The sequence below is a fragment of the Ceratotherium simum genome, chromosome 4 (genome assembly GCF_057802395.1).
Source record: "Ceratotherium simum simum isolate JZ-2026a chromosome 4, ASM5780239v1, whole genome shotgun sequence".
NCBI classification, from domain to species: Eukaryota; Metazoa; Chordata; class Mammalia; order Perissodactyla; family Rhinocerotidae; genus Ceratotherium; species Ceratotherium simum.
This window is the reverse complement of record NC_141903.1, coordinates 35,996,570-36,021,807: the sequence shown is the minus strand read 5'-3', so window position 1 is coordinate 36,021,807 and position 25,238 is coordinate 35,996,570. Positions and strand designations below refer to the sequence as shown.

The following is a 25,238-nucleotide window of genomic DNA, read 5'->3' as shown; positions in this document are numbered from 1 at the left end:
CCCCAAGGAAGTCCTAATAAAGGCTCTGACCTAATGCTTTCCCATCTTTCTTGTCTTCTGCCACCTGACCAAAACCTGGCACTTTCCCTGTGACCCCGTGTGGCATGCAGTGACCCCCCTCTGTAGGACTTGTGAGTATAGTAAACTTGTTTTTTTTGTGCCTCTCTTGTGTCACCTCTTGTGGCCACACCTGACTGACCATCACTTTCACAAAAGAATACAGAACACTGAGAAAACTGCTAAGCTGCAAACACAGGCTTCATTTTATGGGAAAGAAAGGATAATGCAGAGGGCAAAACCAAGGAGCCCACAGGACAGAACCAAGAACAGTGGAGAATCATTGCCAAGCAGTAGGACTGAGCCCTACTCAATGTGCCAGGCTGGATTACAGAACTGCTATGGACCAGTGACTGCTGGTTCTCCCCTTTCTAAATGGGAACATCTATCCCAGATAGAAGACTAAGGAGACATGAAAACTAAATGTGACATGAGATTCTAGATTGGATCCAGGACTAGGATTGCCATTAGTGAGACAACTGGCAAAATCTGAATAAGGTCCATAGATTAGTTAATAGTATTGCAGCGATACTATTAATTTCCTGGTTTTGATAATTTTACAGGGTTGTATAATTTGGGGAAGCTGGACACAGGGGATTTCTGTGTACTATTTTTGCAACTTTCTTGTAAGTCTGAAATTATTTCAAAATTTAAGGTAAAAAAATAAAGTCATTTAAAAATGATTAAGTATTACCAATTTTTTAAAACAGGCTTCTAGCCTGAGAAAGAAGTTTGCCCAAAAGATGCTTCGAAAGACAAGGAGGAAGCTTATCTATGAAAAAGCTAAGCACTACCACAAGGAATATAGGCAGATGTACAGAACTGAGATCCGAATGGCTAGGATGGCAAGAAAAGCTGGCAACTTCTATGTACCTGCGGAACCGAAATTGGCATTTGTCATCAGGATCAGAGGCATCAATGGTGTGAGCCCAAAGGTCTGAAAGGTGTTGCAGCTTCTTCGCCTTCACCAGATCTTCAACGGCACCTTTGTTAAGCTCAACAAGGCTTCAGTCAACATGCTGAGGATTGTGGAACCATATATCGCGTGGGGGTACCCAAACCTGAAGTCAGTAAATGAATTGATCTACAAGCGTGGTTATGGCAAAACTAACAAGAAGCGAATTGCCCTGACAGATAACGCCTTGATTGCTTGATCTCTGGGTAAATTCGGCATCATTTGCATGGAGGATCTGATTCTTGAGATCTATACTGTTGGAAAACGTTTCAAAGAAGCAAACAATTTCCTATGGCCCTTCAAATTATCTTCTCCATGAGGTGGAACGAAGAAAAAGACCACCCATTTTGTGGAAGGTGGAGATGCTGGCAACAGGGAAGACCAGATCAATAGGCTTATTAGAAGGATGAACTAAGGTGTCTACCGTGATTATTTTTGTAATCTGGTCAGTAAATAAACAGTGACTGTTTTCAAATTGAAAAAATAAATTAAATAAATAAATAAATAAAACAGGCTTCTATAGCAGTTATTCTATGTCTATTCCAGCATTGTATGGGGGGTGGGGGAGCAGATAATTTGTTTCTTTAGTTCACTTCTTCAGGTCAAGGAGAACAGCACTGGAGTTGCTGTACCCAAGGAACCGCATTAGAGAAGCCTCATCTGCAGGTAGACCTGACTTAGATGGTGAGACTCTGGCTCCTAAGCCTGAGCTTTATATAGGCTCCTTTGAAGGAGGAGGATCTTGGGTGAGGATGAGTGTATTTTTCATGTGTGAGGAATATAAATAATTTGTCAGCAGAGGGCAGACTGTAATGGTTTCAAAACACGTCCACAAATTCATTTATAATCCTTCCACCAAGAGGTAGAGCCTAATTCTGCTCCCCTTGAACCTGATCAGGCCTTAATAACTCTCCTTTAACAAAGAGAATGTGGTGGAAGTGATGTTAGTGCCTTCTGAGACTAGATCATAAAAGACAATACAGCTTTTGCTGGTCGTCTCTTGGGATGCTCACTCTTGGACCTTGCCACCACTCTGTGAGGAAACCCAGGTGAGGCCCCTGGCCCTCAGCCCCAGCTAAGCTCCCAGGTGAGAACTAGCCAGCATCAACTGCTAGACAGGCCAGAGAGGAAACTTTGAAATGATCCAGTCTCAGCTACTGTCTGACTGCTTAGCCACCACCTGACTAAAACTACATGAAAGATACTAAACTTCCTAGTTGAGCGCAGTCAGTCCCCAGAAGAATGAGAGATAATAACAAATAATTGATGCTGTTTGAAGCCACTACGTTATGGTGGGTTGGTATGCAGCAAGAGATAACGGAAACAATGTGCCAGAGGCAGTTGGAAACTGGGACTTAAAAAGATTAAGGGACTTGTCCAAAGCTTAGCTAGTAAGGAACAGAGTCAGGATTTTAATAAACACCAGTCTGAATCCAAAGCCATTCTCTTTCCACTAACAACAGACATGTCAATAATAGTAATTGCAGCTAGTCTGCATTGAATGTTCTCTACAAGCAGGCACTGTTCTAAGCACCTTACATGGAGGAATTCACTGAATCCTTATCACAATGCTATGAGGTAGGTATTATTATAGGCCTGTTTTACAGTTGGGGAAGCTGAGGCACAAAGAGGTTAATTAATTTGCTCAGAGTTATATAGCTAGTAGGTCATACAGCCAAGATTCACTCTTCAAAGTCAGCTCCAGAGCATTCAGTCTTAACTACTATGCTATGTGTAGTTGGCACTTCAAGACAGATCACACAAATTGAGAAAGAACCAAGGACAGCCCCTTAGGAATTGTGCCTTTTACAAGGTGGTCAAAAGAAGAAGAGCCACTAATGGAGAGACCTGAAAAGGAAGAGGGAGGGGAAAGAACCAAACACTACATCTACAACATTACTGGAGGAACCCATGGCAAGATCCACAAACCAGCTTCAATCTTTAAGGGGGGCCGTGTCAACTGCAAGCCAGCCAGGAGACCCCTCCCCCAAACTCACAGTTGTCGGTAACAAACTCTCCAAAGTAATCTTTGAACCATAGAATGGAGAGTAATGTCCATTGGATTACCCCGAGTCATGTGGACAGAGCAGTACTATTGCCCTTTTCTATTCTTCCTCTTACAATGACAACACTTACCCCTACTCTGAATGATTAGGCTGTTATTTAACTTCAGAGATGAGAAAAGTAAATCTTATACTTACTTTAAAAAAATACGCTTCATGACCTTGACCCAATGAAGACCATCAAACCCACTGGCACCCTTTATCAATGTGATGTTTTCTTTTAGACACAGCGCCCTAGGAGGATCCCTTCACAGAACTAATCTAAAACCAGTGCCTTTAACTCTTACTTAAAGGCAGACCATTCACCAGAGGCCCTGAGGCTGTGACACCACACAGAAGCAGCACGGAGCCCTCACTGTGTACAGGCAAAAGTAGAAGCCCGGGTAACACTGGCAGAGGTGAAAACAGTATTCCCAAGGGAAGCAGTCTCAGCTCAGCTCCCATTTGCCGTCTCAGTTAACTGAGTACACACCATGCACAGTGGACACCCAGTCAGATAATTTACATAATAAGAAACAAAGACAGTAAGCTCCCTCTCAATCTGGGGGCCACTCATGTGCCTCCCTTCAACCTACAAGTTAGATTCTTCCCGGCAGCAAGGAGTTTCTCTCAGATGTGGTGATGTCTTGCTCTGCCTGGAGTATGATACTACCCGGCTCTGCACCCTGGGATCTGCTCAGCATGGCCTGAACCACCTTGGCCGAGCCCCGCAGGGGCCATCTGAGAGGGATTATTGTCAGTACTTGGCCAAGACAATTTAATATACGTGTTACAACTTAACATACATGTTAAGAGGCCAGTGAATGTTACTAGCCTTTTTGGAGAAAGCATTCCCTTTTGAAAATGAGACCTGGAAGTATGGGAAAGGCCTTCTTGGAAAAACTCAATGTTTTGTCCAAAAGAACAGGACCTGAGGGAAATTTAGCCACATTTGTTGGATGTGGTTCCATCCTCATAGGTACCTATCCCAGGCCTTGTTCCTACCTTCCCACTAGATCTGTCAGACTTAAAGTCCAAGGAGGGTTTGAGAATTTTGTACTAGAAATTTCTGGGAACTTCTGTGATTCTTGGGAATGGGGGCTGAGGAATGGCAGTTACATTTATGTCAAATGCAAGTATGACAACAGGCCTAAGCAGGAAAGTGGGGAGCAAAGTTGGGCAAGGTGGGAGGGATAGAGTTCCAGGTAAGAAGGTCTCAGACGTAAAACTCATATGAACAGACTATGAAAGGGAAACCATCTAAGAGTAAGCAGTCCGACAGGCTGCCTTTGGAAGCCCTAGTGTTCTTTGAAAGAAACACTTCACTTGTGGACCTTGGTTTCACTCTGTGACAATTGGTTCACGTCGTGGTCTGAGACTCCTTTCTTCCTTTTTTAAAAATTATTCTGCATTTTATCATCTTTTTCTCTGAAATCTAATCAACCAATGACGATGCTGGGAAAGCTGCACTGGATGCAACCCTGCTGTTTTTTCTCACCCAGAGACAGGGATTGAGATATGACAGATCATCTACTTAACCTACCTGTTCCATCCTGACTGGTAAATCAGTTCTCCTCTCTAAAGCCATACAAAGCGACTCCAGAAGAGAGTTATCAATTGGGCAGTGCCTATGACATTCATTACCAGCCTAAACGACTATAGTGAGATTATACTTATGACCACAGGCACCAGTGGAAGGGACTCTAACTCGAGGAAGCTGAGTGCCAGAGCCTTCTGCAAGGTGATAACTAGTGGTCCTCTAAGCCAGAAGAGAACTCCCTCTGGAGAGCGTCCCCCTCACAACCCCCACCCAATACTTCAGCCAAGCAGACACGGCAGGAAGTGCCTCATTTCAAGGAAATGGTGAAAGAATGAACACGCTAAAAAAGAGACATGAAGAAACACTGGGTTCCCACCTCCAACTCCCTCAATAAAAAAACAATGATCTAAGAACCAATACTGGCCTCCAGAAGACCCTAAGCTGCCTACTGGGCAAAAAGGTACAGCCACTCCTAATTTGTGATCTGAGATTACCACAGAAGACACTTCGTCATACCTCTTACCTCTTTAAGGTATTCAGCCTGAAGCATGAACAGGTCAGAGTAACAGTGTTCAAGTGGACATTCCAGTGAGAGACCAGAATGGAGAATATCCAAAAAGCTCACATGGCAAGTGAAACTGGAGATTTTTGCAGACTGCCAACTAACCAAAAGACAGAAAGAAAACAGAAGCCAAGATATTGACATGTGTGAGGAAAACCACCTAGAGAAAATTCTAAAACTTGAGAAAAGAGGAGAGTTACTCGCAAGAAAATGAAGAAACTATGAACTGATTATTAAGGGGAAAAAACACTGAACTGAAACATAACTGAGAAGCAAAATTCTGCCCTTTATCAAAATATCTGAAGACACTTTCCATGATTGGTCTAGTCCCTCAGCCTGAGCTGTCATTTGAGGAATCTCGAAATTTGTCTAGGACAAAAGTGGTCAGTAGAGAAAGCAAAAGGACTCAATGCTCCCTTCTTACTTGGCAATAGCCAGTAATCAAATATTTTCTTAACCATATTTTAAGTTACTGCTCCCAAAGATCTTACAATCAGGTGAAGGAGAAAAGATATTGACTCATCAAAATATAATTAACAATTCATGGCATTAAGTGATAAATGTCATATAAGTGATACAGACCATAAATACTAAAACTCCAAGAATAAGAAAAAATGAAGAATACTTTTTGAGGTCAAAGATATGTGGCCAGCCCACACAGGACCTGAGGGGTAATAATAAATAAATATTTAGAGGAAGAAGCCAAAGCAAGGAGTCTTTGTCCTACAGATACTTAAGGAGCAAAGTTTCATACTTTCATCAGTTCCTACACATCAATTAATTAATTAATTAAAATTAAAATTAAACCCCATAAACTCCAAAAATGCCACTGGTTACACACCCACACCTGTACCCCTCTGACCCTGGGCAGCTACCAGATCCAGCCCAACCCAGTATAGAAACAAGGAAACAGAGAGTATGAATGATGCAGTGTGGACCCATCCCCAGCTCTGGAAACCCCCAAATCAAAGCAGGATGAGTCAGGGAGCTGCTTTCTTTGGAAAAAAAGGACAGTTTCAGCCATTATCCAGGGACTTTCAGCAATTCCTGCTAATAACAATACAACATAAGATAAGACCTACCAAAGTCAAAGACCAAGCCTGGCAGGACATCAGAACTTGGACCCTTGGTTGACCCCACAAGAATGGTGAGATTTCGAAAGGGACACTTTGGAGTATGAGTCTTAGTCCTCCTGTTTGTGAAACAGAAAAGCGGTATCTATCTGTGGGCTTCTCAAAAAATTGACCAACACAGACCCATGGATACATCAAGATTTGTTGCCTGCTTGGGACCTCCATAGGACCAGCATTCATACCTTGGATTCACATGGGCTTCCCTACAATGAGACCACATACAACCCATTCTCTTCTCATCACCACCTCCACCAGTCCAGCCCAGTGACTCTCATGTTGAGATAGATAGGAACATCCGGGTGAAAAATATAGTTGTTGGTGAAAATTTCCCCCCTTGCCTGCTTCCAATCCACTTCTAGAACTTAAAATTTTCACTTACTAGGCTTCCTGGTCACATTGGTCTAAATTAATAAGATTTTGCTAATAATTAACATTTATTGAGCAGGTGTTGTCCTAATCATTTTACATGCATTATCTCATTTAATACTCATAGCGATCCTATTAAGTGCTATCACTATCCCCATTTTATTGGAAACTAAGGCACAGAAAGTAACTTGCCAAATATCACCCAGCTGGAAAATGCATAAGATGGTTTCCAAACCCAGGTCCATCTGGCTGTAGAGCTCAAATTTTTAGTCATTACACTGTACTTAGCAGACTTTTTTTTTTAAGGATGAGCATTTATGAAAAACTTTCAGCTAACATCATACTGAATAGTGAAAATCTAAATGCTTTTCCCCATGACTAGAACAAGGATGTTCATTCTCACCACTCTTATTCAACATTGTACTTGGCAGTCCTAGCCAGTGCAATAAGGCAAGAAAAAGAAATAAAGGCAAACAGATTAGAAAGGAAAAAGTAAAACTGTCTTTTTTTCACTGACAACACAGTCATGTACATAGGAAAAATCCTAAGAAATCTACAAAAAAATTTACTAGAACAAATAAATGGATTTATTAAGGTCATAGGATACAAAGTCAATATTTAAAAAATTGTCTTTCTATATACTAGCAATGAATAATTGGAAAACAAAATTAAACAAAAATACCATTTACCAATAGCATCTAGAGAACATGAAATACTTAGGGGTAAATTTAACAAAATATGTGTAAGACCCATTCACTGATAACTACAAAACATTAGTGAGTTGCTTTTAATCTAAGTCTGCAAATACTACTTACATAATTACAAATAAACTCATCAGCCTAGCATTCAAAATGGGTGAAAATATCACCCTAATCTACATCTCCAGACTCCTTGCCCATTTCTCCCTTTCATTCTAGTTATTTTATTTATCACAGACATGCCCCTCTCCTACTGAGAATGCTGTTCTGTCTGCATGGAATTCATTTAATCAATCCATTCATCTCTCTCTATCCCTAAACCACGGTCGCCCACCTCATCTATCGCTGACTATTAGAATCCCATCTCAAACTACTTCTCCAAGAAACTTTCTTTAATCCTCTAACCAGATATGATCTTTCTTTCCTTTATGACTCTTTCCCTCCTCCCAAAAGCACAATGTTGGCATATCTTGTGGCATTTATTATATTCGGGATTGAATTATTGTTATATCTTTGTACTTCTAGATTGTAAGCTCCTTGATGACAAGGACTGTGTCTGAAGCAACTCCCCTAGAGTACCTAGTTCTTTACACAGACCACATATTCAAATATTTGTTGAAGCAAACATTTGAAAGATGGAGCTGAAAGAAAGCTCTTTTAGTAATACAACCTCTGGGATACCAAATTGCATCACTGTCACAATCGAATTAATAATGCCCTGACTTTCCCATGGGCTGGACTAGGTATTTAGCAATGTGGTGACCTTCCTCTCATTCAATTCTGAGGAATGTTAGTTCAGCTTGGCTTCTGTTAGTTGGACCAGTATCAAGATCAAGACCAAGTAAAACATCCAAGCCTAAAGGACAAAGACAGATCCTCAGTCTGTATAAACAGATCAAGGAGGGAAAGAGGAGGAGGAAGCCAATGTCCTCTGCACTGGGCAGGAAATCTGTGAAGGAAAAAGAGAACCATTAAGGATTCTGTTTCTGAAGAGAGAATAAAAAGTAACCTGAATATCACATCTTGGGGGTCTGTGTTGCTAGTAGAATACAGAAACCATCTAGGATACCTATGCCTCTGCCACTCTCGAAACATCTGCAAGGGTAAATGGAATGTTAACCACCTCCAGCCCCACCCCAGGAGGCAAGCAGCACAATCAGGTCCCGAGCAGAGGCAAGAGAAGAACTAACAGGCTCTGTCACAGGGATCATCCCTGGAGAGGCTATTTGGATCTCATTGCATGTACCAAGTAGGAAGGGACTGTTACTGTAGAACAGAGCTCCTTTGCCACACTCTGCCAGCAGCAACTAGCCAGAGAAAGAAGGCCCCTTAACTTAACCTCATTTCATAATTATCAAAAACATCACAGTTGATTAGCAACAAATGATCTCAGTCAGTGTGAATCTGTCTTTTGACCTCAAATTGGCAAAAGCTTCCCAGCTCTTTGCCTGGGTATAGCATGTCCTCTTTCATGTCATCCTAATGCCTTTTAATCATCCTCCAGGGTTGCTTCAGTTCCTACAGCCCTACATGGAGCTCTAGTTCACCAAGATTCTTCTGTGAGTATTGTTTTTAAAGGAGTCTACTGAGATTTCACATAGATAGTCACTTTTTCAAACGTCATGATTTAGCACTTCCAGCGGTCAATTTGTCTACTTTCCCCAGTTTTCTAGAGAGGTCCCCATATCATTTCTTGAAATTCATAAACTGGATTGATTTCTTCTCGGAAATAATTCCAATAAGTAAATTGGCACAAATTCCAACAAGTAAGTGGGAGGAAAGGGTTAATTCACTAAAAACAAGTAAGACAAAAATCCCCATTTCACATACATCCATCCAAACTCAAAATTTGGGGGGGAAATTTCTTTTAATTTTGGTGTAAATTATACTAACAACACTTCAGACCTTGAAAAGAAAGATCCAATAACAAGTTGTTGAAGATCACACAGGGGAAACTTCATTGATATTGATACCATCATTCCTTTTCCAAATGGATGTTCAGAATTGCCAAATGCCACTAAGCCAACAGGATTAAGAGGGTTAAGACTTCTTACTGTAGATTTGCATATTTGCTTTTTTCCTACTTATCCAAATGGCAATTCCCTGATCCTCTGAAATGTTAACACTATGTTCAAGTTACCTTAAATTAAGTTACCTTAAACATACTTCAGGGCCGCCCTGTGGCTTAGCGGTTAAGTGCCCGCGCTCCGCTACTGGCAGCCCGGGGTTCAGATCCCGGGCGCGCACCTACGCACCGCTTCTCCGGCCATGCTGAGGCCGCGTCCCACATACAGCAACTAGAAGGATGTGCAACTATGACATACAACTATCTACTGGGGCTTTGGGGGAAAAAAAGGAGGAAGATTGGCAATAGATGTTGGCTCAGAGCCGGTCTTCCTCAGCAAAAAGAGGAGGATTAGCACGGATGTTAGCTCAGGGCTGATCTTCCTCACAAAAAAAAAAAAAAAACATACTTCAAAAATATATTTGGGTGGCTAATTCCCCCTGGAATCATCCCGGCTGTACATAAAAACGGTCAAAATCAAACTCGTCATCAGCAACTGGGGTCTTTGGCTTCTAAATGAAAATCAAAGCAATCAGGCACTGTGGAGTTTTCTCTTTCCATATAGGGAATCATGTGATTTCCCACATGGATGCTATTGTGAGATTACCAAGAGTGTGAAACAGCAGGAATTGCTGTACGGGCAGAGCTGCAGCCCTATAGCTCAGTGACAAACTTCTCGATCTTTCCTTTGAGCATCCCAATTAAGACCCACTCACAAAATTCATTGTCATAGAAAACTTCTTAGTGGCAAAGTATCTAAAAAATAAGTTGGTATTTTCATTCCTGACCCTAGGGTTATATTTGGAAGGTAGGGTACTGGTTAAGATCTTGGGGTTAGGTTAAAAAAATATGTATTACTTGGGAAGAATTTACTGTAAAATTGACTTAATGGCAAAATTAACATTCTCCATCTATTAAGAGAAAAATATAACTACTTTGAAAACATTTTGCTTTTAGAGAAATACGCATTTCAAGAACATGTTGTTTTACAATTACCTGAGAGCTGGGCAGCTGAGGACAGGGGTGAGAGGGAGACTTTTCACCAGATATTCTTATGTACTTTCTGAAGTTTGAGCCATATAAATGTGTTACATATTCAAAAATGTAAATCCAATCTTATAAAGAAAAAAACTAACTTGGCGTATTCGTTATTAGGAAATAAATTAAAATGTCCTAGATAATAAAAGATGGTAAAGAGGATTGGGACCAAGAAGAAGTTAGTCACCTAGTTAGTTAATATACCACTCTCTCTAGCTCCCAAACCATTTGTTAATTCAAACTGATAGTTGTTTTGTTTAAACCTGGGGGCGGGGGAGTGGTAATCTACCCTTCAAAAACAAAAAAAAGGGGGATCTTCTCCAGCAAGACCTTTATTCTCCACTGCTCAAATCTCATTAACACTAATCAGCACAATGATTAAGCACATTGTGGTTAAGTACTCTAGTTGATAAGGATTCCTTTAGAAAAAAAGGTTCCCATAGCGACAGGTAAAGGCTATCATCAAACTCAGCTTTTCAGCACAAGACCTGGTGTCACAGATCCGAGAGTTGATTGTTTTAGAATTAATCTGGAGACTTGCTTTTTTAACCTCACTTGACTTCGTCCATTCAAAAGACACTTAGGAGAGTCCCTCTATAAACCAGGCACAGTACCAAACACTGGGGGGCAGGAGAGCCAGGTGACAGAAGACCTGAAAGATAAGTTATAGTTCCTGCCCCCAAGAATCCAAGTCTGCCGAGGAAAGCAGCCACCGAAAGAAATAATGACATTATGATGGTAATCCTACCCCTAAATCTATAACCAAGCCTTGTCCTCACCACTAGGACTGGTCAGTTTCTAATCTAGTTTCACTTTCCCATCTTCAAGCTGCAGCACAGCTGGGTTTCCAGCTGGCTGGGGAAGAAAAGATTCTTTAAATAAACAGCATTTTAAAAATATGCAGTCGGTTTTGCTATGGTACTGAATTTTGTGAACCACCTTCCTCTAAGATGTGAATCTGGGTGCCAAATGAATTAAAAACTATGCTGAGGAATGTAAAGTCCCCCAGGAATACACCCTTTCCATCTTTAACAACAAAGTACACTATACACTGGAAGAAAACCGCAAACTAGAAAGTCCCAAAGGAAGGATGATTTTTCTTTTTTGGATGCTGTCTACTGTGTCTATTCAATAAGAAAACAGTTGAAAAACACATATATAGGAAAGCAACAAGATAGGGTGTGATTATACCAAAATATATGCAACCATCATTAAAAGTGCAGGACTATTTGCAGAACAGGATGCTTTTACAGCATTGCACAGAGTTTCTAATCCCTAGGAGTCCTTTCTAACTCCTTTTCCTCTTTCCACAGAAGGCACAGAAAACACCTCCGTATGCAATCTTGGGAGAAATGCAAAGATTTTACTCAACTCTTTACCACCAGAGGTAGTAATTTTGGATGAATGATACACATTCGATCTATAAAAATACCCCTCTCGCAGATATTGCTATTTCAGCCAGACTACACAGGCTTCAAGTCAACATTCCATAGTTGTGGTGAAATTAGCCATTTATGAGGACCTTTTAGAAGGGGTGCAGTATGACCCCTGCATTGATGTTACTGAGGCATGTGCTAACTTTTAAGCACGGTATATCCCTCTATATGGTCCCAAAGTCTTAGCCCACCAAACATAGCTTTCTAGTTGATCTCCCCAGGAACCACACCTCTCAGAATGCAGACACACTCAGAGCTCAAACTGGCTAAACAAAGTAACAATTCAACCACAGTTGCTCAACATAAGGGCAATGATGACAGTTTCCAATGCCAGTTTCCCTATTTTGCAATGGGCAAATCTGCTCCAAGGAGAAAATGTTCCCAATGACCGTGTGGCCCAGAGGGCTTTCTTTATAGATAGAAAACAGAAAATGAATTTGTTGGTTATTTCCTGCTGAGCACAAGGAAGGTGTTGTGGTTTGTTAGGATGATTTTGTTTCCTTATTTAATATACCATCACCAGGGCGTGTTTTCTTTAACCACAGAGTAGAAAATAAGAAAATGCAGTTTACGCTCTTCTGTTATATTATCACCAGTTCCACAAGTTTCCCCTCACAAAGATGTCCTTTCATTTCTAATCCCCTTATATAAAGCCCCCCAAACTGACACATATCTATATACTATCAATTCAAAGCAAAGATTTTTGCATTCCAAAATGTTTACTTCCATCCACATTCCTCCTCCTTAATAATTTGTGATGTGTGAGGGCCTTCTCTTTAGCTGTGATTGCAGTCCTAAATTTATCTTTTTCAGAACTGTACTACACATGCTATTTTAATAATATGAGATGACCGTAACCTAAAAGCAGGCTATATTTCCAACCCCCAAATCTTTTATGATCTCCACATTCAACTATTAAACTCTTAAGCAGTCACTAGAACAAACAAGGTATAATTGATGGGGGGAAGGAGAAAAGGAGGAGGAGGAGGACAGGGGATTATCTGACAATGACCAGCGGGTCTCAATGGACCAGACTAGGGATTATGTGTGGATGTGCACTGTGCATATTCAGGAGCAACTCACCGAAAACCAAAACAGAAGCTGTCCTTGGACAAGGTTCAATAAATGTTTTTACTATCTATTTCCCGCAGCACAATACAGTTCCACAGCTCCCCCAGGGATCTCAGATAAAATGCTTAATAGAATAAAAAATTAGAAATTCTTCACTGGTCTCCACTTGTCATCATAAACCATTTCAGAGCATAAAACCAACATTAAAGAGCAGTTAACAATATTCTTTAGAACGATGTCAGAGAGAGAAACTGCTGTTATCACAAAGTTTTTTCCCTCCTTATTAAGACACTGCAAGATTCTTCTGATTAGAGTGATCACAGTTTAACATAATGCCTAGATATACTCCCACCATTAAACTAAAATTTGTCTCTTGAAGGACAGGGGTGGATGGGAGGTAGGAGGAGGGAAGCTTCCAAAAGTCAAAGGCATTGATCTAGAAAGATGAGGGCAGCAAAACTTCCCATGAGCTATCACACATTCTTTGCTACTCAAAGCCTGTCTACACTGCCTAGAATCAGTTGCTAAACTGGTAAACATACCAACTTTATGACAGTCCAGGACATCTGTCACAATTCAGTGATTACACAGTTCAGAGTCACACCGTAAGCACCAAATTCAGCCTTAGTTGGAACAAAATGAAACCTCAATATGAATAAGCACAAGACAAGGTAAACCAAATACTCCAGCATGGGGACAATTTGGTTTGAAACATCTTACTGGATTCAGGGACAAGAAGAAAAAACTCTTAAACTGACATTTTGACTTTTGACCTGGGGGTCTTCCATTCCCAGCTGCACAAATCTACGGATTTCAGTGTTGTGTTTCTAATCACCTGCATTCCTGTGCAGCACCCAACATCATGAAGATGCGAGATGCAGTCAATACATTCTGCCAGTAAGATGTCAGAGCTGAACTTAACAGCATTCAGCGGAACTTACTCTATTTCATCGTCATCACAATCAACAGACCTAGTAAGATCTCCCAGAAACAGCCCAAAGAGGTGTCTCCTTGCTAGTCCTGGAGGTTAAGAGAAGACTGTGCTACCCGCTTAGCAAAGACAGGCAATCACCGTGGAGAAAAAAACCGGAGCCACATGGAGGACGGAAAACAGTAGCAGAAAAAGTCCAACTCTGCCTGCGCCAGCGGTGTGGATGAGCATAGCCGGGAGCCCAGGAGAGGAAGGAGGGGGCGGGGGCCATTATTCCCTAGGAGAACTTGCGAGCGGAGGCCTTCACAGCCTGGGAGTCTGCCCAGCTGCTTCTGCAGACCCTGCCAGCCTGAGCAAGGCAGGCCCGCGGGAGCAGAGCGGGCAAGGCCTCCGAGGGTCACTCCTGACTCACTGAGCCTAGGGCCAGCACCACCCGGACCTCTCCGTTTTTCCTGCCGCTACTGGGCTATGATGGCAGCTTTCCAGCCCCACATGCCATACATCAGCCGCAGATCCCTGCTGGCACAGGCTGGCGCCTCCCCCCGCCCCCCACCCCTGGCACACTTTGAGCCTGATCCTCCTTCTCTCCAACCCCAAACCCCTCACCCACCCGTGCCAGGCGCCCTGCCCAGGGGCGGCCCCACCCCCAGCGGCCAGGCGCTGCCAGGCCGGGGCACCTGCAGCACCTCCCCGCCCCACCCCCATTCTCCACTACCTCGCCCCTCCCCCCTTTCTCCAGCAGAGGGAGGGGGCGACTCACCGCAGTCAGTGCACAGGATCTTGCCCACCTCTTTCTTGAGGTTTTTGCCGTTGGTGTTGAGGGGGGCAAAGGCCGTCTTAAAGACTAAGGGCTGCTCCGTGGGTTCCAGGAAAAAGATGTAGCGCTGATTCCTTTCGAGCGGCGCACAGGAGCCCACGCTGATCACCTGCTCGCGCTGCAGCCCCCCGCTCCGGAGCGGCCACTTGTCCAGCACCTTCACCAGCGCCACCCGACCCGAGGCGGGCGGCTCGCGGGTGCTGTTGGAGCTGGAGCCGCCGGCCGGGGCCAGCCCCTGTACCTTGCCCTCCACCACCACGGGTGCCTTGTACGCCTGGTCCTGCACCGACTTGAGGCTAGGCGAGTAGCAGGCGAGCGACACACCGAAGAGCAGCATAGAGAAGCCGGGGGCCGGGTCGCGCCTCATGCCGCCGGCGGCTGCGGCTCGCGAGCGGGCGGCGGCTCTCCGGGCTGCGGGGCTGCGGGGCTGCGGCTGTTGCGGCGGCCGCGGCTCTGGGGGCGCAGCGGGACGGGAGATGCTGCTGTTGCTGCTGCTGCTGCTCCTGCTGCTGCTGCTCCTGCTGCTGCTGTTCTCGCTGCTGCTGCTGCTCCTCTCCCTGCTGCTGCTGTTGCTGTCGCTGTAGCTGCTGCACGGAGCCTTCTCCAGTGGCGGCGGCGGCAGCGCTGAGCAGCAAACCTGCCGCATCTGGCCAGGCCATTTGGGGGGCTCCGCCGCTCCGCCGCCGCCGCCTTGGGAGGGGAAACAGAGCCCGCTGGAAAACCGGAAACAGCGTAACGTTAGCTGCTCGAAGCCCTCCACCCGCAGTCCAGGGAGGTGGCCCAGATAGGGCAGGGGGCAGGCGGCAAGCGGGCCGCGATGCGCAGCGCGGCGGCGCGCAGCGCTCCCACCCTGCGCGCCAGGACCTGGAGGAGGATGCGGAGGATGGGACGCCCGCCCACTTGCTCTCTCGCGCCCCCTCTACCTCCGGACCGAGTGAGGAGCGCGGCTTCTGCAGGGGAAGCTTGGGACTGCACTGCTTTAGTACCCAGCTTCAGGGCCCGCAGGGGCGCGAGAGGAATCGTGCTACCCTTTGCCCTTGGGGTTTATCGGCCTGACAGTGGGGTAGTGCGTGAAGAGAGGGCGGAGTAGAGAGAACGGATTCTGGCACTGTCCTATGAACATGGGAGTGGGACAGAGGGTGTGCCCCTGCCTTTGGCCGTCGGCTGTAGCAGCCAGGGAGATTGCCACTGCCAGGATGGTGGGCCAGCCTCCTGCTTCCTGGGTTGTCCCCTTCGCGGAGAGGACCCTAGAGGCCGGCCCCTAATCGAGCCCACGTGCTCGGCCCTGCCACCGCCTGGTGAGCGCTGGAGATGCGAGTTGAGGTCGGGGAGGATCCCAGCCCCGTCATTTTGGAAAGAGTTGGGGCTACATGGAGTCTTGTCTCGGCATTAAGGACACCTAACCAGGGGTGGTGGTTGGCAGAGGGTCCAGTCCCCAAGACTTTGGGCTTTCTCCAGCCGCCAGGCGGGACCGCGCTATACATACAACCTCGTTTTTTAAAAAGCCGCTCCCTGAGGGAGGTAGAGGCCTCTTGGGAGCCAACCTAAGAGCCAGAGCCTGTCAGGACCAGAGGCTGCTCCATAGGAAATGATTTCTTTGTAAAAGTCTGGTGCTTACAAGAGGCAGGAGAGTTTGCTCCACTGGAGCCAGCATCTTATTTTAAAAAGCAAGTTCACGATCCATTCTCCTCCTATTAATAAGGATCCAGGGAGTTTTCAATACCCAGTTTATATCCTTGAGGGATGTGGAGCTCAGGAATTCCAGTGAGGTCTTGGAGAATTTTATCCCTGACTGGGCCTGGCAGGAAACTGGGCCAAGGATGTCTGACTTAGGCTAGGACTGCTATTCTGGAAAGGAAGGAGGGAGCCAGACCTTTTCTCCTGGCTATCTAAGAGACACCTCAAACTTAACATATCCAAAGCCAACAGCATTATTTCTCCCACCTCACTCCAAGTTTCCTATAATTATTAATGGCACCATTTTATACTTGGCCACCTAATGCATTCCAATAAATCCTTTAGTCTCATCTTATTCTCCCTCATCCAATCAATCACCAAGTCCTTTGGCTCCACCTTTTAAAACATCTCTGATTTATCTAGTTCCTCCCCGACACTGCTGTGAATACCTTAGGTGCAGGTGCTCATCATCTCTCACCTAGATTACTGCAAAGCCTCCTAATGGTCTCCCCACCTTTCTCTTCATCACCCTCCTCCAGTCTTACCACTGCCAGAGTGATCTTTCCAAAAATAAAATGTTGGGGCCGGCCTGGTGGCGCAAGCCGTTAAGGGCGCGCGCTCTGCTGCAGCGGCCCGGGGTTCGCAAGCTGGGATCCCCAGACCCGCCCTGGGGCACTGCTTGTCAAGCCGTGCTGTGGCGGTGTCCCATATGAAGTAGAGGAAGATGGGCGCGGATGTTAGCTCGGGACCAGTTTTTCTCAGCAAAAAGAGGAGGATTGGCAGATGTTAGCTCAGGGCTGATCTTCCTCACAAAAAAAATAAATAAATAAATAAAAATAAAATGTAAATATGATTTGGCCATGCCACTGCTCTCAGGAGTAAAGTCCAAACTCTTCAGCATGACTGTTCACGGGCTCCCTCTACCTAGCCAGCTCCCTACTCTGGGAGCCAGCCACCTACCCTAGCAATCCTCGGCACATTGTGCTGTTTCTTGTGCTTCGGCACATAATGTCTCTTATATCCAGGAAGCCTCACCTCCATCTTGTCCACCTAGAAAACTATTCTTTTCCCAAGGCCCAGCTCAGCATTATAACTCATCCCTCCCTTCCTACACATCTACCTCCATCCCAACCCCCTTACACATACATGGGGAATTAATCCCTCCTCTTCTATGTTACCATGTTTCTCATACATATTTCTATTACGTCTCTTACCTATATGCTGTTAATGGGTCTGCATTAGACCCATCAGACCAGGTACCTTAATACCAGGGACTATGTCCTATTATTCTTTGGATCTCTATCCAAAGGGACATACAACACTATGCCTGGCATAGAATAAGGATCAGCAAATCTTCAGTGAAGGAAGAAGGGAAGAAAGAAAAGAATTGAAAATCAGATTTCTTAAAGGCGTCAAGTCTTGTTAGCCCCTTTAATGTCTCCCTTTTCATTTTCATAGATCAGAGATCTCATATATCACCAAACATCGCTATAAGGAAGATCGCTAACTTCACCCTCTCATTTTTCAGTAGAAGAAACAGTTCCAGGGAGGGAAAAGGGCTTACTCAAGATCACACACAGACAGGACTGTATTCAGCCTATTTCTGAGACCAGAGTAGTGGTGAAGAGCTTGTATTCTGGGGTCAAGCAGAGCTGGGTTTCAAACCAATTTTGTAACTTAGTAACTATGGGATGAGTCTATTTCCCTCTCTAGGTGTCAGTTTCCTCATCTGTATAATGGAGATAATAATAGTGTCTACCTCATAAAGTTGTTTTTTGCTCATTATGTACTTATTCAATAAATATCCAATTGAATGGTTCCTCTGTGCCAACACAAGGCACTGGGTATAGTGCAGTGAACAAAAGAGACACTGTCCCTGCTCTCAAAGCTCATAATCTAGTTTGGGGACAACAGTACACAAGTAGATGAATAGGTAACTAATTACTTATAGTGATGTGTGTCCTGAAGGAAATAAACAGGATGAAATGATAGGGAATAATGGAAAAGGGAGAGGGTAGATCTACTTGGATAAGGGAAAGCTTCTCTGAGGAGATAACATTTAGGCTGAGACTGGAAGGATTTGAAGGATGTGGATTATGTGAGATAATAAGAGTAAAGGGCTTAGAACAATGCCTGGCGCAGAGTAAGGGCCAAAATTAATGCTGAATATTATTGATATTTTACTTATACCAGTGGTTCCTAATCTAAGAGCTGGGAATCTCTAAGTCACATGTAGTTATTGCACACTAGGACTTTCCGTATATTAAAAATGCAATGCAAGTTTTCAATAGCAGATGCCATCGTGATGAATAAAAATACGTATTCTCTCTCTTTTTTCACATATCTATTTTAAAGTATAACAAGACATTGTTATGTATGAAGATGAGTGAAACAAGGTGAAGAAGAGAGGTAAGATATGCTACCATTTGTAGAGCATAGATTACCTTTGAAAGGACACAGCAGAAATTGAAACAGTAATTGGCTCTGGAAGGGTACTGAGTGACTGAGGAATGGTGTGCAAGAAGGATACTTTTCATGGTATTCTCTTTTGTACCTTGTGAATTTTGTGTCAGGTTCATATACTACCTATTCGAAAATATTTTTAAGAGAAGATCCTCTAATTTTTTACTGTGGCTGAATTTTTATCATGTATTTTCTCAATCAAAAGCTACTTAAAATAGAACTATTATTATATGGGATTCCTTGAAATTTTTTTGCCTTAAAATGAGATTCTCGGGCCGGCCCCGTGGCTTAGCGGTTAAGTGCGCGTGCTCCACTGCTGCCAGCCCGGGTTTGGATCCCTGGCGCGCACCGATGCACCACTTCTCCGGCCATGCTGAGGCCACGTCCCACATACAGCAACTAGAAGGATGTGCAGCTATGACATACAACTATCTACTGGGGCTTTGGGGGGAAAATAAATAAATAAATAAAAATTTAAAAAAAATTTTAAAAATGAGATTCTCATGCTACAAAGGGTTTGGAATTATTGCACTATAATTTTATCCTCTTTAGAATGCAAAGGTAAGTTTTGAGATCCCAACATTCTATCAGAATTCCTGTGGGCACAGAAAGCGGGTACTTAGGCAGAGACTTCTAAAGTGAAGAGAGGTACCTGTCCAGATTTCCTCAAGGTGTGATGTGTATGAGGATAAACTTCCAGAATTAGCCTCAGCCATTTAGTATAGAAGAGCTGAGTATCAGGTTTCTAGAAGGACAGCTCAATTCTATATTGGCTTTTTCCTGGAGATCAAAGTGAATTAGTATGCATGTCTTAGAAAATAAAGCTTGATATTCTGAACCTGCTAACTTCATCATAATTCAATAATTGATAATAAAAATAAGTACCTTTTAATAATGGCTTATTCTTTGTTAGGAGCTTCATGTATATATTTCCATGCCTCGACAACTTTGCATTTTAAAAATTGCAGAGACTTACAGAGGTTTAATAACTTGCCCCAGTGACAGGCAGAGTTGGGATTCCCATCCAGCCTTGCCCATTGCCCAAACACTTGCTTTGTGCACACCACCACCACGTCTCGCTGAGTGAGAGGTGTCTCTCAGCCTCGCTTTCATTGTCATCTGAGAGGTCTCTAATCTCTCCAAACTACTTCCACCAATGTCAGACTATTTGAAATTTATAACACTGGAGAGCAAGTGGTATAAGCATCATTTTACAAAAAGATAAGGAAAATTGAGACACTGAGAGAATTTAAGTGACTTTCCCAAGATCACAAAGCTACTGATAGGGCCAAAATTTATCACAAACTCAAGCTAACACGTTTGGAGACTTTTTGTTTTCTTTTTTTTTCTCTTTTATTTATTTCTTTTTATTTTTTCAGCCTTATTGAGGCATAATTATCAAAATTTTATTATATTTAAAGTGTACAAAGTGATAATTTGATGTACACATACATTTGATTGCTACAACTGAGTTAACACATCCATCACCTCATATATTTACCGTTCTTTTTTTCCTTTGGTGAGAACACTTAAGGTCTACTCTCTTAGCAAATTTCAACTATACAATGTGTTATCAACTATAGTCACCACGTTATACATCAGATTCTAAAAACTTATTCATTTTATAACTGAGAGTTTGTGCCTTTTTACTAACCTCTCCCCCTTTCCCCATGCCCCAGCCCTTGGCAACCACCATTCTGTTCTCTGTTTCTATGAGTCTGATTTTTTTTTTTTTTTAGAGTCCACGCATAAATGATACCATGCAGTATTTGTCTTTCTCTGACTGGCTTATTTCACTTAGAATAATGCCCTCTAGGTTCATCCATGTTGATGCAAATGGCAGGATTTCCTTATTTTTTAAGGCTGAATAATATTCTGTTACCATATATATGTGTGTGTGTGTGTGTGTATATGCACACACACACACACACTCAGCACATCTTTATCCATTCATCTGTTGATGGGCATAGGTTGTTTCCTTGGCTATTGTGAATAATGCTGCAATGAACATGGGAGTGCAGATATCTCTTCAAGATAATGATTTCATTTCTTTGGGTAAAGCTCACACTTTTGAACAGAACCACACGGAAATATGGAAGCCAGCCCTGTTCACTACACCATGGCTCCCCACAAAGTTATGAAAAAACTAGTTCATGGTAGCAGTGGGCTGTGTCACTATATAATAATCACTGAGAACAAAAACAGAAGTAGACAGAATGGTATAGACATTCTGAATTCAAGATAGAACACCCACATGAAAAGCTTGGCTTCTTCTCCCAGATTCCCTCCCACACAAGATGGGCTTTTTCCAGCTTTAGCCGATTCAGTGGCCAGAAATGGCCACTGAACCAGGTTATGTGACTTACTACATCCAGGAGAACTGGCTAGTCAAGGAGATGTGTATGGCCTTTATGGGGTCACTGAGTCTCACAAATCAAGCCAGACACTTTGCAGGACAGTCTCATTTTCTAAATAAAGACATTTTGTAAATTTCTTTTTTCTCCTTTTGAGATCTGGTTTCTAAATTTGGCTTCCAGAGTCAGTCTCAGGGTCTGTGTGGTTAATTTCTTTTCCTCCAAGGATTTTCAAACAAGGGACTAAATAGAAAACAGATATTGAGACTCTGAGAATATTAGCACTGGGAAGGACTTGAGTGTCAGTGTAGCCCAATGTCCTCCTTTCACAGAGGGAGACATAGAGACCATAGAGATTATTTGATTTGCTCAAGGTCATACAGCCCAGTTAGTGGCAGAAACAGAACTAAAACCCTGACTCCCTGACTAGTGCTTTTTGGTCTATATTTCAAAATCCTGGCTCTACCCGTCCTGGATTGGAATGTGAGCTTGGGTAAGTCACTTCACCTTTCTAAGCCTTAGTTTCTTCCCCCAATAAAATTAGGGTAATAAAATATCTACCTCTTAGGGATTTTCTGAGGATTCAGTGAGATAAGTCATGAAAAATGCTTCACAGTACCTGGCACAGAGTAACTGGCTAACAGTGTGGGCAGTGGACGCAGCTGCCTGTGTCTGAGTTCCAGCTCTGCCACTTACTTCACTGATATTTTGCCCTAGCTACTTAATTTCTCTGAGTCTCGGTTTCCTCACCTGTAAAATGAGTAAAGTGATAATAGTTCCTACCTCATTAAAATTGTTATGAGTCTTAAATAAAATAGTATATATAGCCCACTTAGAATAATGCTCAGTTCAAGTTAGCTGTCTGACTAGAATAACCACTTTTCTTATTTTAAGTAGCCATACTTTACCCCAAACTCAGCGGTTTTAAAACCACCCATTTCTATATGTTTTGAACACTTGCTAAAATTCTTAAGAGTAGAGCCTGATGTTCTGCTTTATATTTAAAAAAAAGTCACATTATTGGTAGTCCCAGCTCCCAATCAGAGAGGACATGATTCGATAATTTATAGCCCAGGGCTGCGTCAGGAGTCCAAGGGCTTCCCCTCTCCAATTTGCTGAAAAGGGCAGCAGCCCCTCTGTCTGAGTTGTTCCATCTGGGATAATAATACTTATTTCTTTGTAAAGTGCTTTGAGACCTTTGGATGAAAAGTGCTATGTGAGCACAAATTATTATCTCTTTTCCAGATATCGCGTTTAGATTCAAATCCAGGAGCTCCCTAAAATAGACCACAGCAGAAGTACAGCCTGGACACAGATGTATCTGTCCTGTATTATCACAATCAGATAATAACGTTTGTGCTTCACACCATGAGTAGTTGTCTTCTACATGTCATAGCATACCTAATTTGGATTGAGAAAAAAATGAGATGTCCTCAAGCTGAAGGTTTTTGCTGTTTAACATTCAAATATTTTCCTCCCTCTGTTTTCCTGATTTGTGTATTTGGAATCCTCTCCTGAGGTCAACAGGAACTCCGAGGTTGATTCAACTCTGGGGGCGTGAAGCAGGACGAGAAGAAATTACTATTCTCTTATTCCCAAATCCTCAGGCTAGTGTACCTTTGAGTGTTCGATTCAACTTTGTCTCTACTCATAATTTCCAGTTCATGTGCATTCTTTTTCATTTGCTTGCTAGACACTTCCAATATCATCCAAGGTCAGAAATTTTAAGACTTTACTTTTCCTGAGTTTTCTTTACAATTCATAAATTTATTCATTCTACCAAAAAGCATTTATTGAAAACCTACTATGCATGGTGACCCAGATGAGAAATAAATAATAGCCATGGTTCCTGTTAGAGCTAAAATTTGGGCAAAACTAGAGTCAGGAGCTCTTATATGTTGGCTAGTACCTTCCCTGGGCCTCCCCCCACAACACACACACGCACACACTTTTCTCCTTTAATGTCATCCCTCCCTTTTGCCTCTCAGGCTCAGTGCCCCACTGTTCTCTCAGCTTTCTTGATTCTGAGGGCGGAGAGAGTATGCTCTGCAGATGCTGGGTTCTCAATATTTGCTGAACATGACAAACTCAATCACACTAAGGGATTAATATCCATGAAGGCCTAATGCATAACTCCTTTAGTTATGCCTTAGTTTCTAAGACATTCATATTATTCATTCCAAAATGAATTTATTTATTCTAAAAATAGTTTTATTCATTCTTTCTTTTAAAAAATCCATTTGATTAATATTTATCTTGCAATTTATCACTCAAAACTATTTTTAATGCCTACTCTGGCCCAAGCTTTATACCAGATGCTGAGAATGCAGGTGCAAATAAGATACACAAAGTCCCTGCTCTTGAAGAGCTTACACTCTTAAAGGGAGACAGACACTAAAAATTAAACAAATAAATAAAACATTTCATTAAGAGAAAGAAGAGAGGAAAGAAGAAAGAGTGTGTGAGTATAATTGGATTGAAAGTGACTAGGATAGAATGCCACCTGCAAGGATAGTCTCTTTAAGGAGGCAATATTTGAGCTGAGATTGAAGGATGAAGAGGAGTCACCCATACAAAACTCTGGGAGAAGAGCATTTGAGGCAGAGGGAAGAATCATACCAATATACAGCCTGAGGCAATAACAAACTTGACATGATCAGAGTATGGAAGGAAGGCCAGTTAGGTTGGCGATTGTTTTAACAAGGGGAAAGAGTGGCATAGAATGAGGTTAGGGAGATAAGTAGGGATCAGATTTATGCTGGGCCTTGCAAGTTACGATAGGTTTGGATTCTATTCTAAGTATAACGGGAAGTCATGGAGAGTTTAAGTAGAGGAATGACATGATCTGGTTTATATTTAAAAGAGATTACTCTGAGGTATGGAGCAGAGTCTGTAATGGTGCAAGAGTGGAAGCAAATAGAGCAGTTAAGAAGCTGTTACAGAAGCCTGGGTAGGAGATGGCTTAGACTGGGGTTGTGGCAGTGGAGATGAAGAAAAATGGATGGAATTAGAAATATAATTTGAAGATAGAACCAACAAGGCTTGCTGGAAGACTGGATGAAGTGTGTAAGGAAAATAGAGTGATCAAGGATGACGATTTGGGACTTGAGCAACTGGACAGATGATGGCACCATTGATTAAGATGGGAAACTTAGCAAGTAACATTGGGACTGGAGGAAATAGAAAATTCCATTTTTGGCATATTAATACTGAGATACCCGTTAGACATTCAAATGGAAATTCAAATACAAGCTGGTTATGTAAGTCTGGACTTCAAATGAGAGGTCAGAATTAGAGGTCTAAATTTTGAAGTCAGGGCCACCCCGTGGCTTAGCGGTTAAGTGCGCGCGCTCTGCTACTGGCGGCCCTGGTTCATATCTGGGCACGCACCCATGCACCGCTTGTCCGGCCGTGCTGAGACCGCGTCCCACATACAGCAACTAGAAGGATGTACAACTATGACATACAACTATCTACCGGGGCTTTGGGGGTGGGGGGAAAGGAGGAGGATTGGCAATAGATGTTAGCTCAGAGCCGGTCTTCCTCAGCAAAAAGAGGAGGATTAGCATGGATGTTAGCTCAGGGCTGATCTTCCTCACAAAAAATAAATAAATTAATTAAAAAGATATTTAAAAAAATTAAAAAAGAAAAAATAAATAAATTTTGAAGTTAACATACAGATGATATTTAAAGCTGTGGAACTAGATAAGATGATGAAAAGAGAAAGTTGAAAGGGAAGAGGATCTAGAACAGCGCTGTCCAATAGAAATATATGTGAGCCACACATGTCATTTTGAATTTTCTAGTAGCTATATTAAAAAAGTAAAAAGAAACAGATGAATTAATTTTAATAACCTAATATATCCAAAATATTATTTCAATATGTACTCATATAAAAATTATTAATGAGATATTTTATATATTTTTTTCATACTAAGTCTTTGAAATTGAGGGTATATTTTATGCTTACAGCATATCTCATTTCACACTAGCCACATTTCAAGTGCTCAACAGGCACATATGAATGCTGCAA

General features: G+C 42.8%; 1 protein-coding gene and 1 pseudogene across 1 annotated transcript in view; one reads left to right on the top strand and one right to left on the bottom strand.

The window, feature by feature from the left end:
- Window positions 1-15,441, bottom strand: part of NRG2 (neuregulin 2) — a 183,677-nt gene extending 168,236 nt beyond the window's left edge. Inside the window, exon 1 of the mRNA XM_087430297.1 lies at window positions 14,655-15,441. Coding sequence (XP_087286423.1) covers window positions 14,655-15,357 — 703 coding nt within the window. The 5' untranslated portion in view covers window positions 15,358-15,441. The remainder of the gene's footprint in view (window positions 1-14,654) is intronic.
- Window positions 780-1,496, top strand: LOC106803167 (large ribosomal subunit protein uL30-like; annotated as a pseudogene).
- Window positions 15,442-25,238: the final 9,797 nt, after the last annotated feature.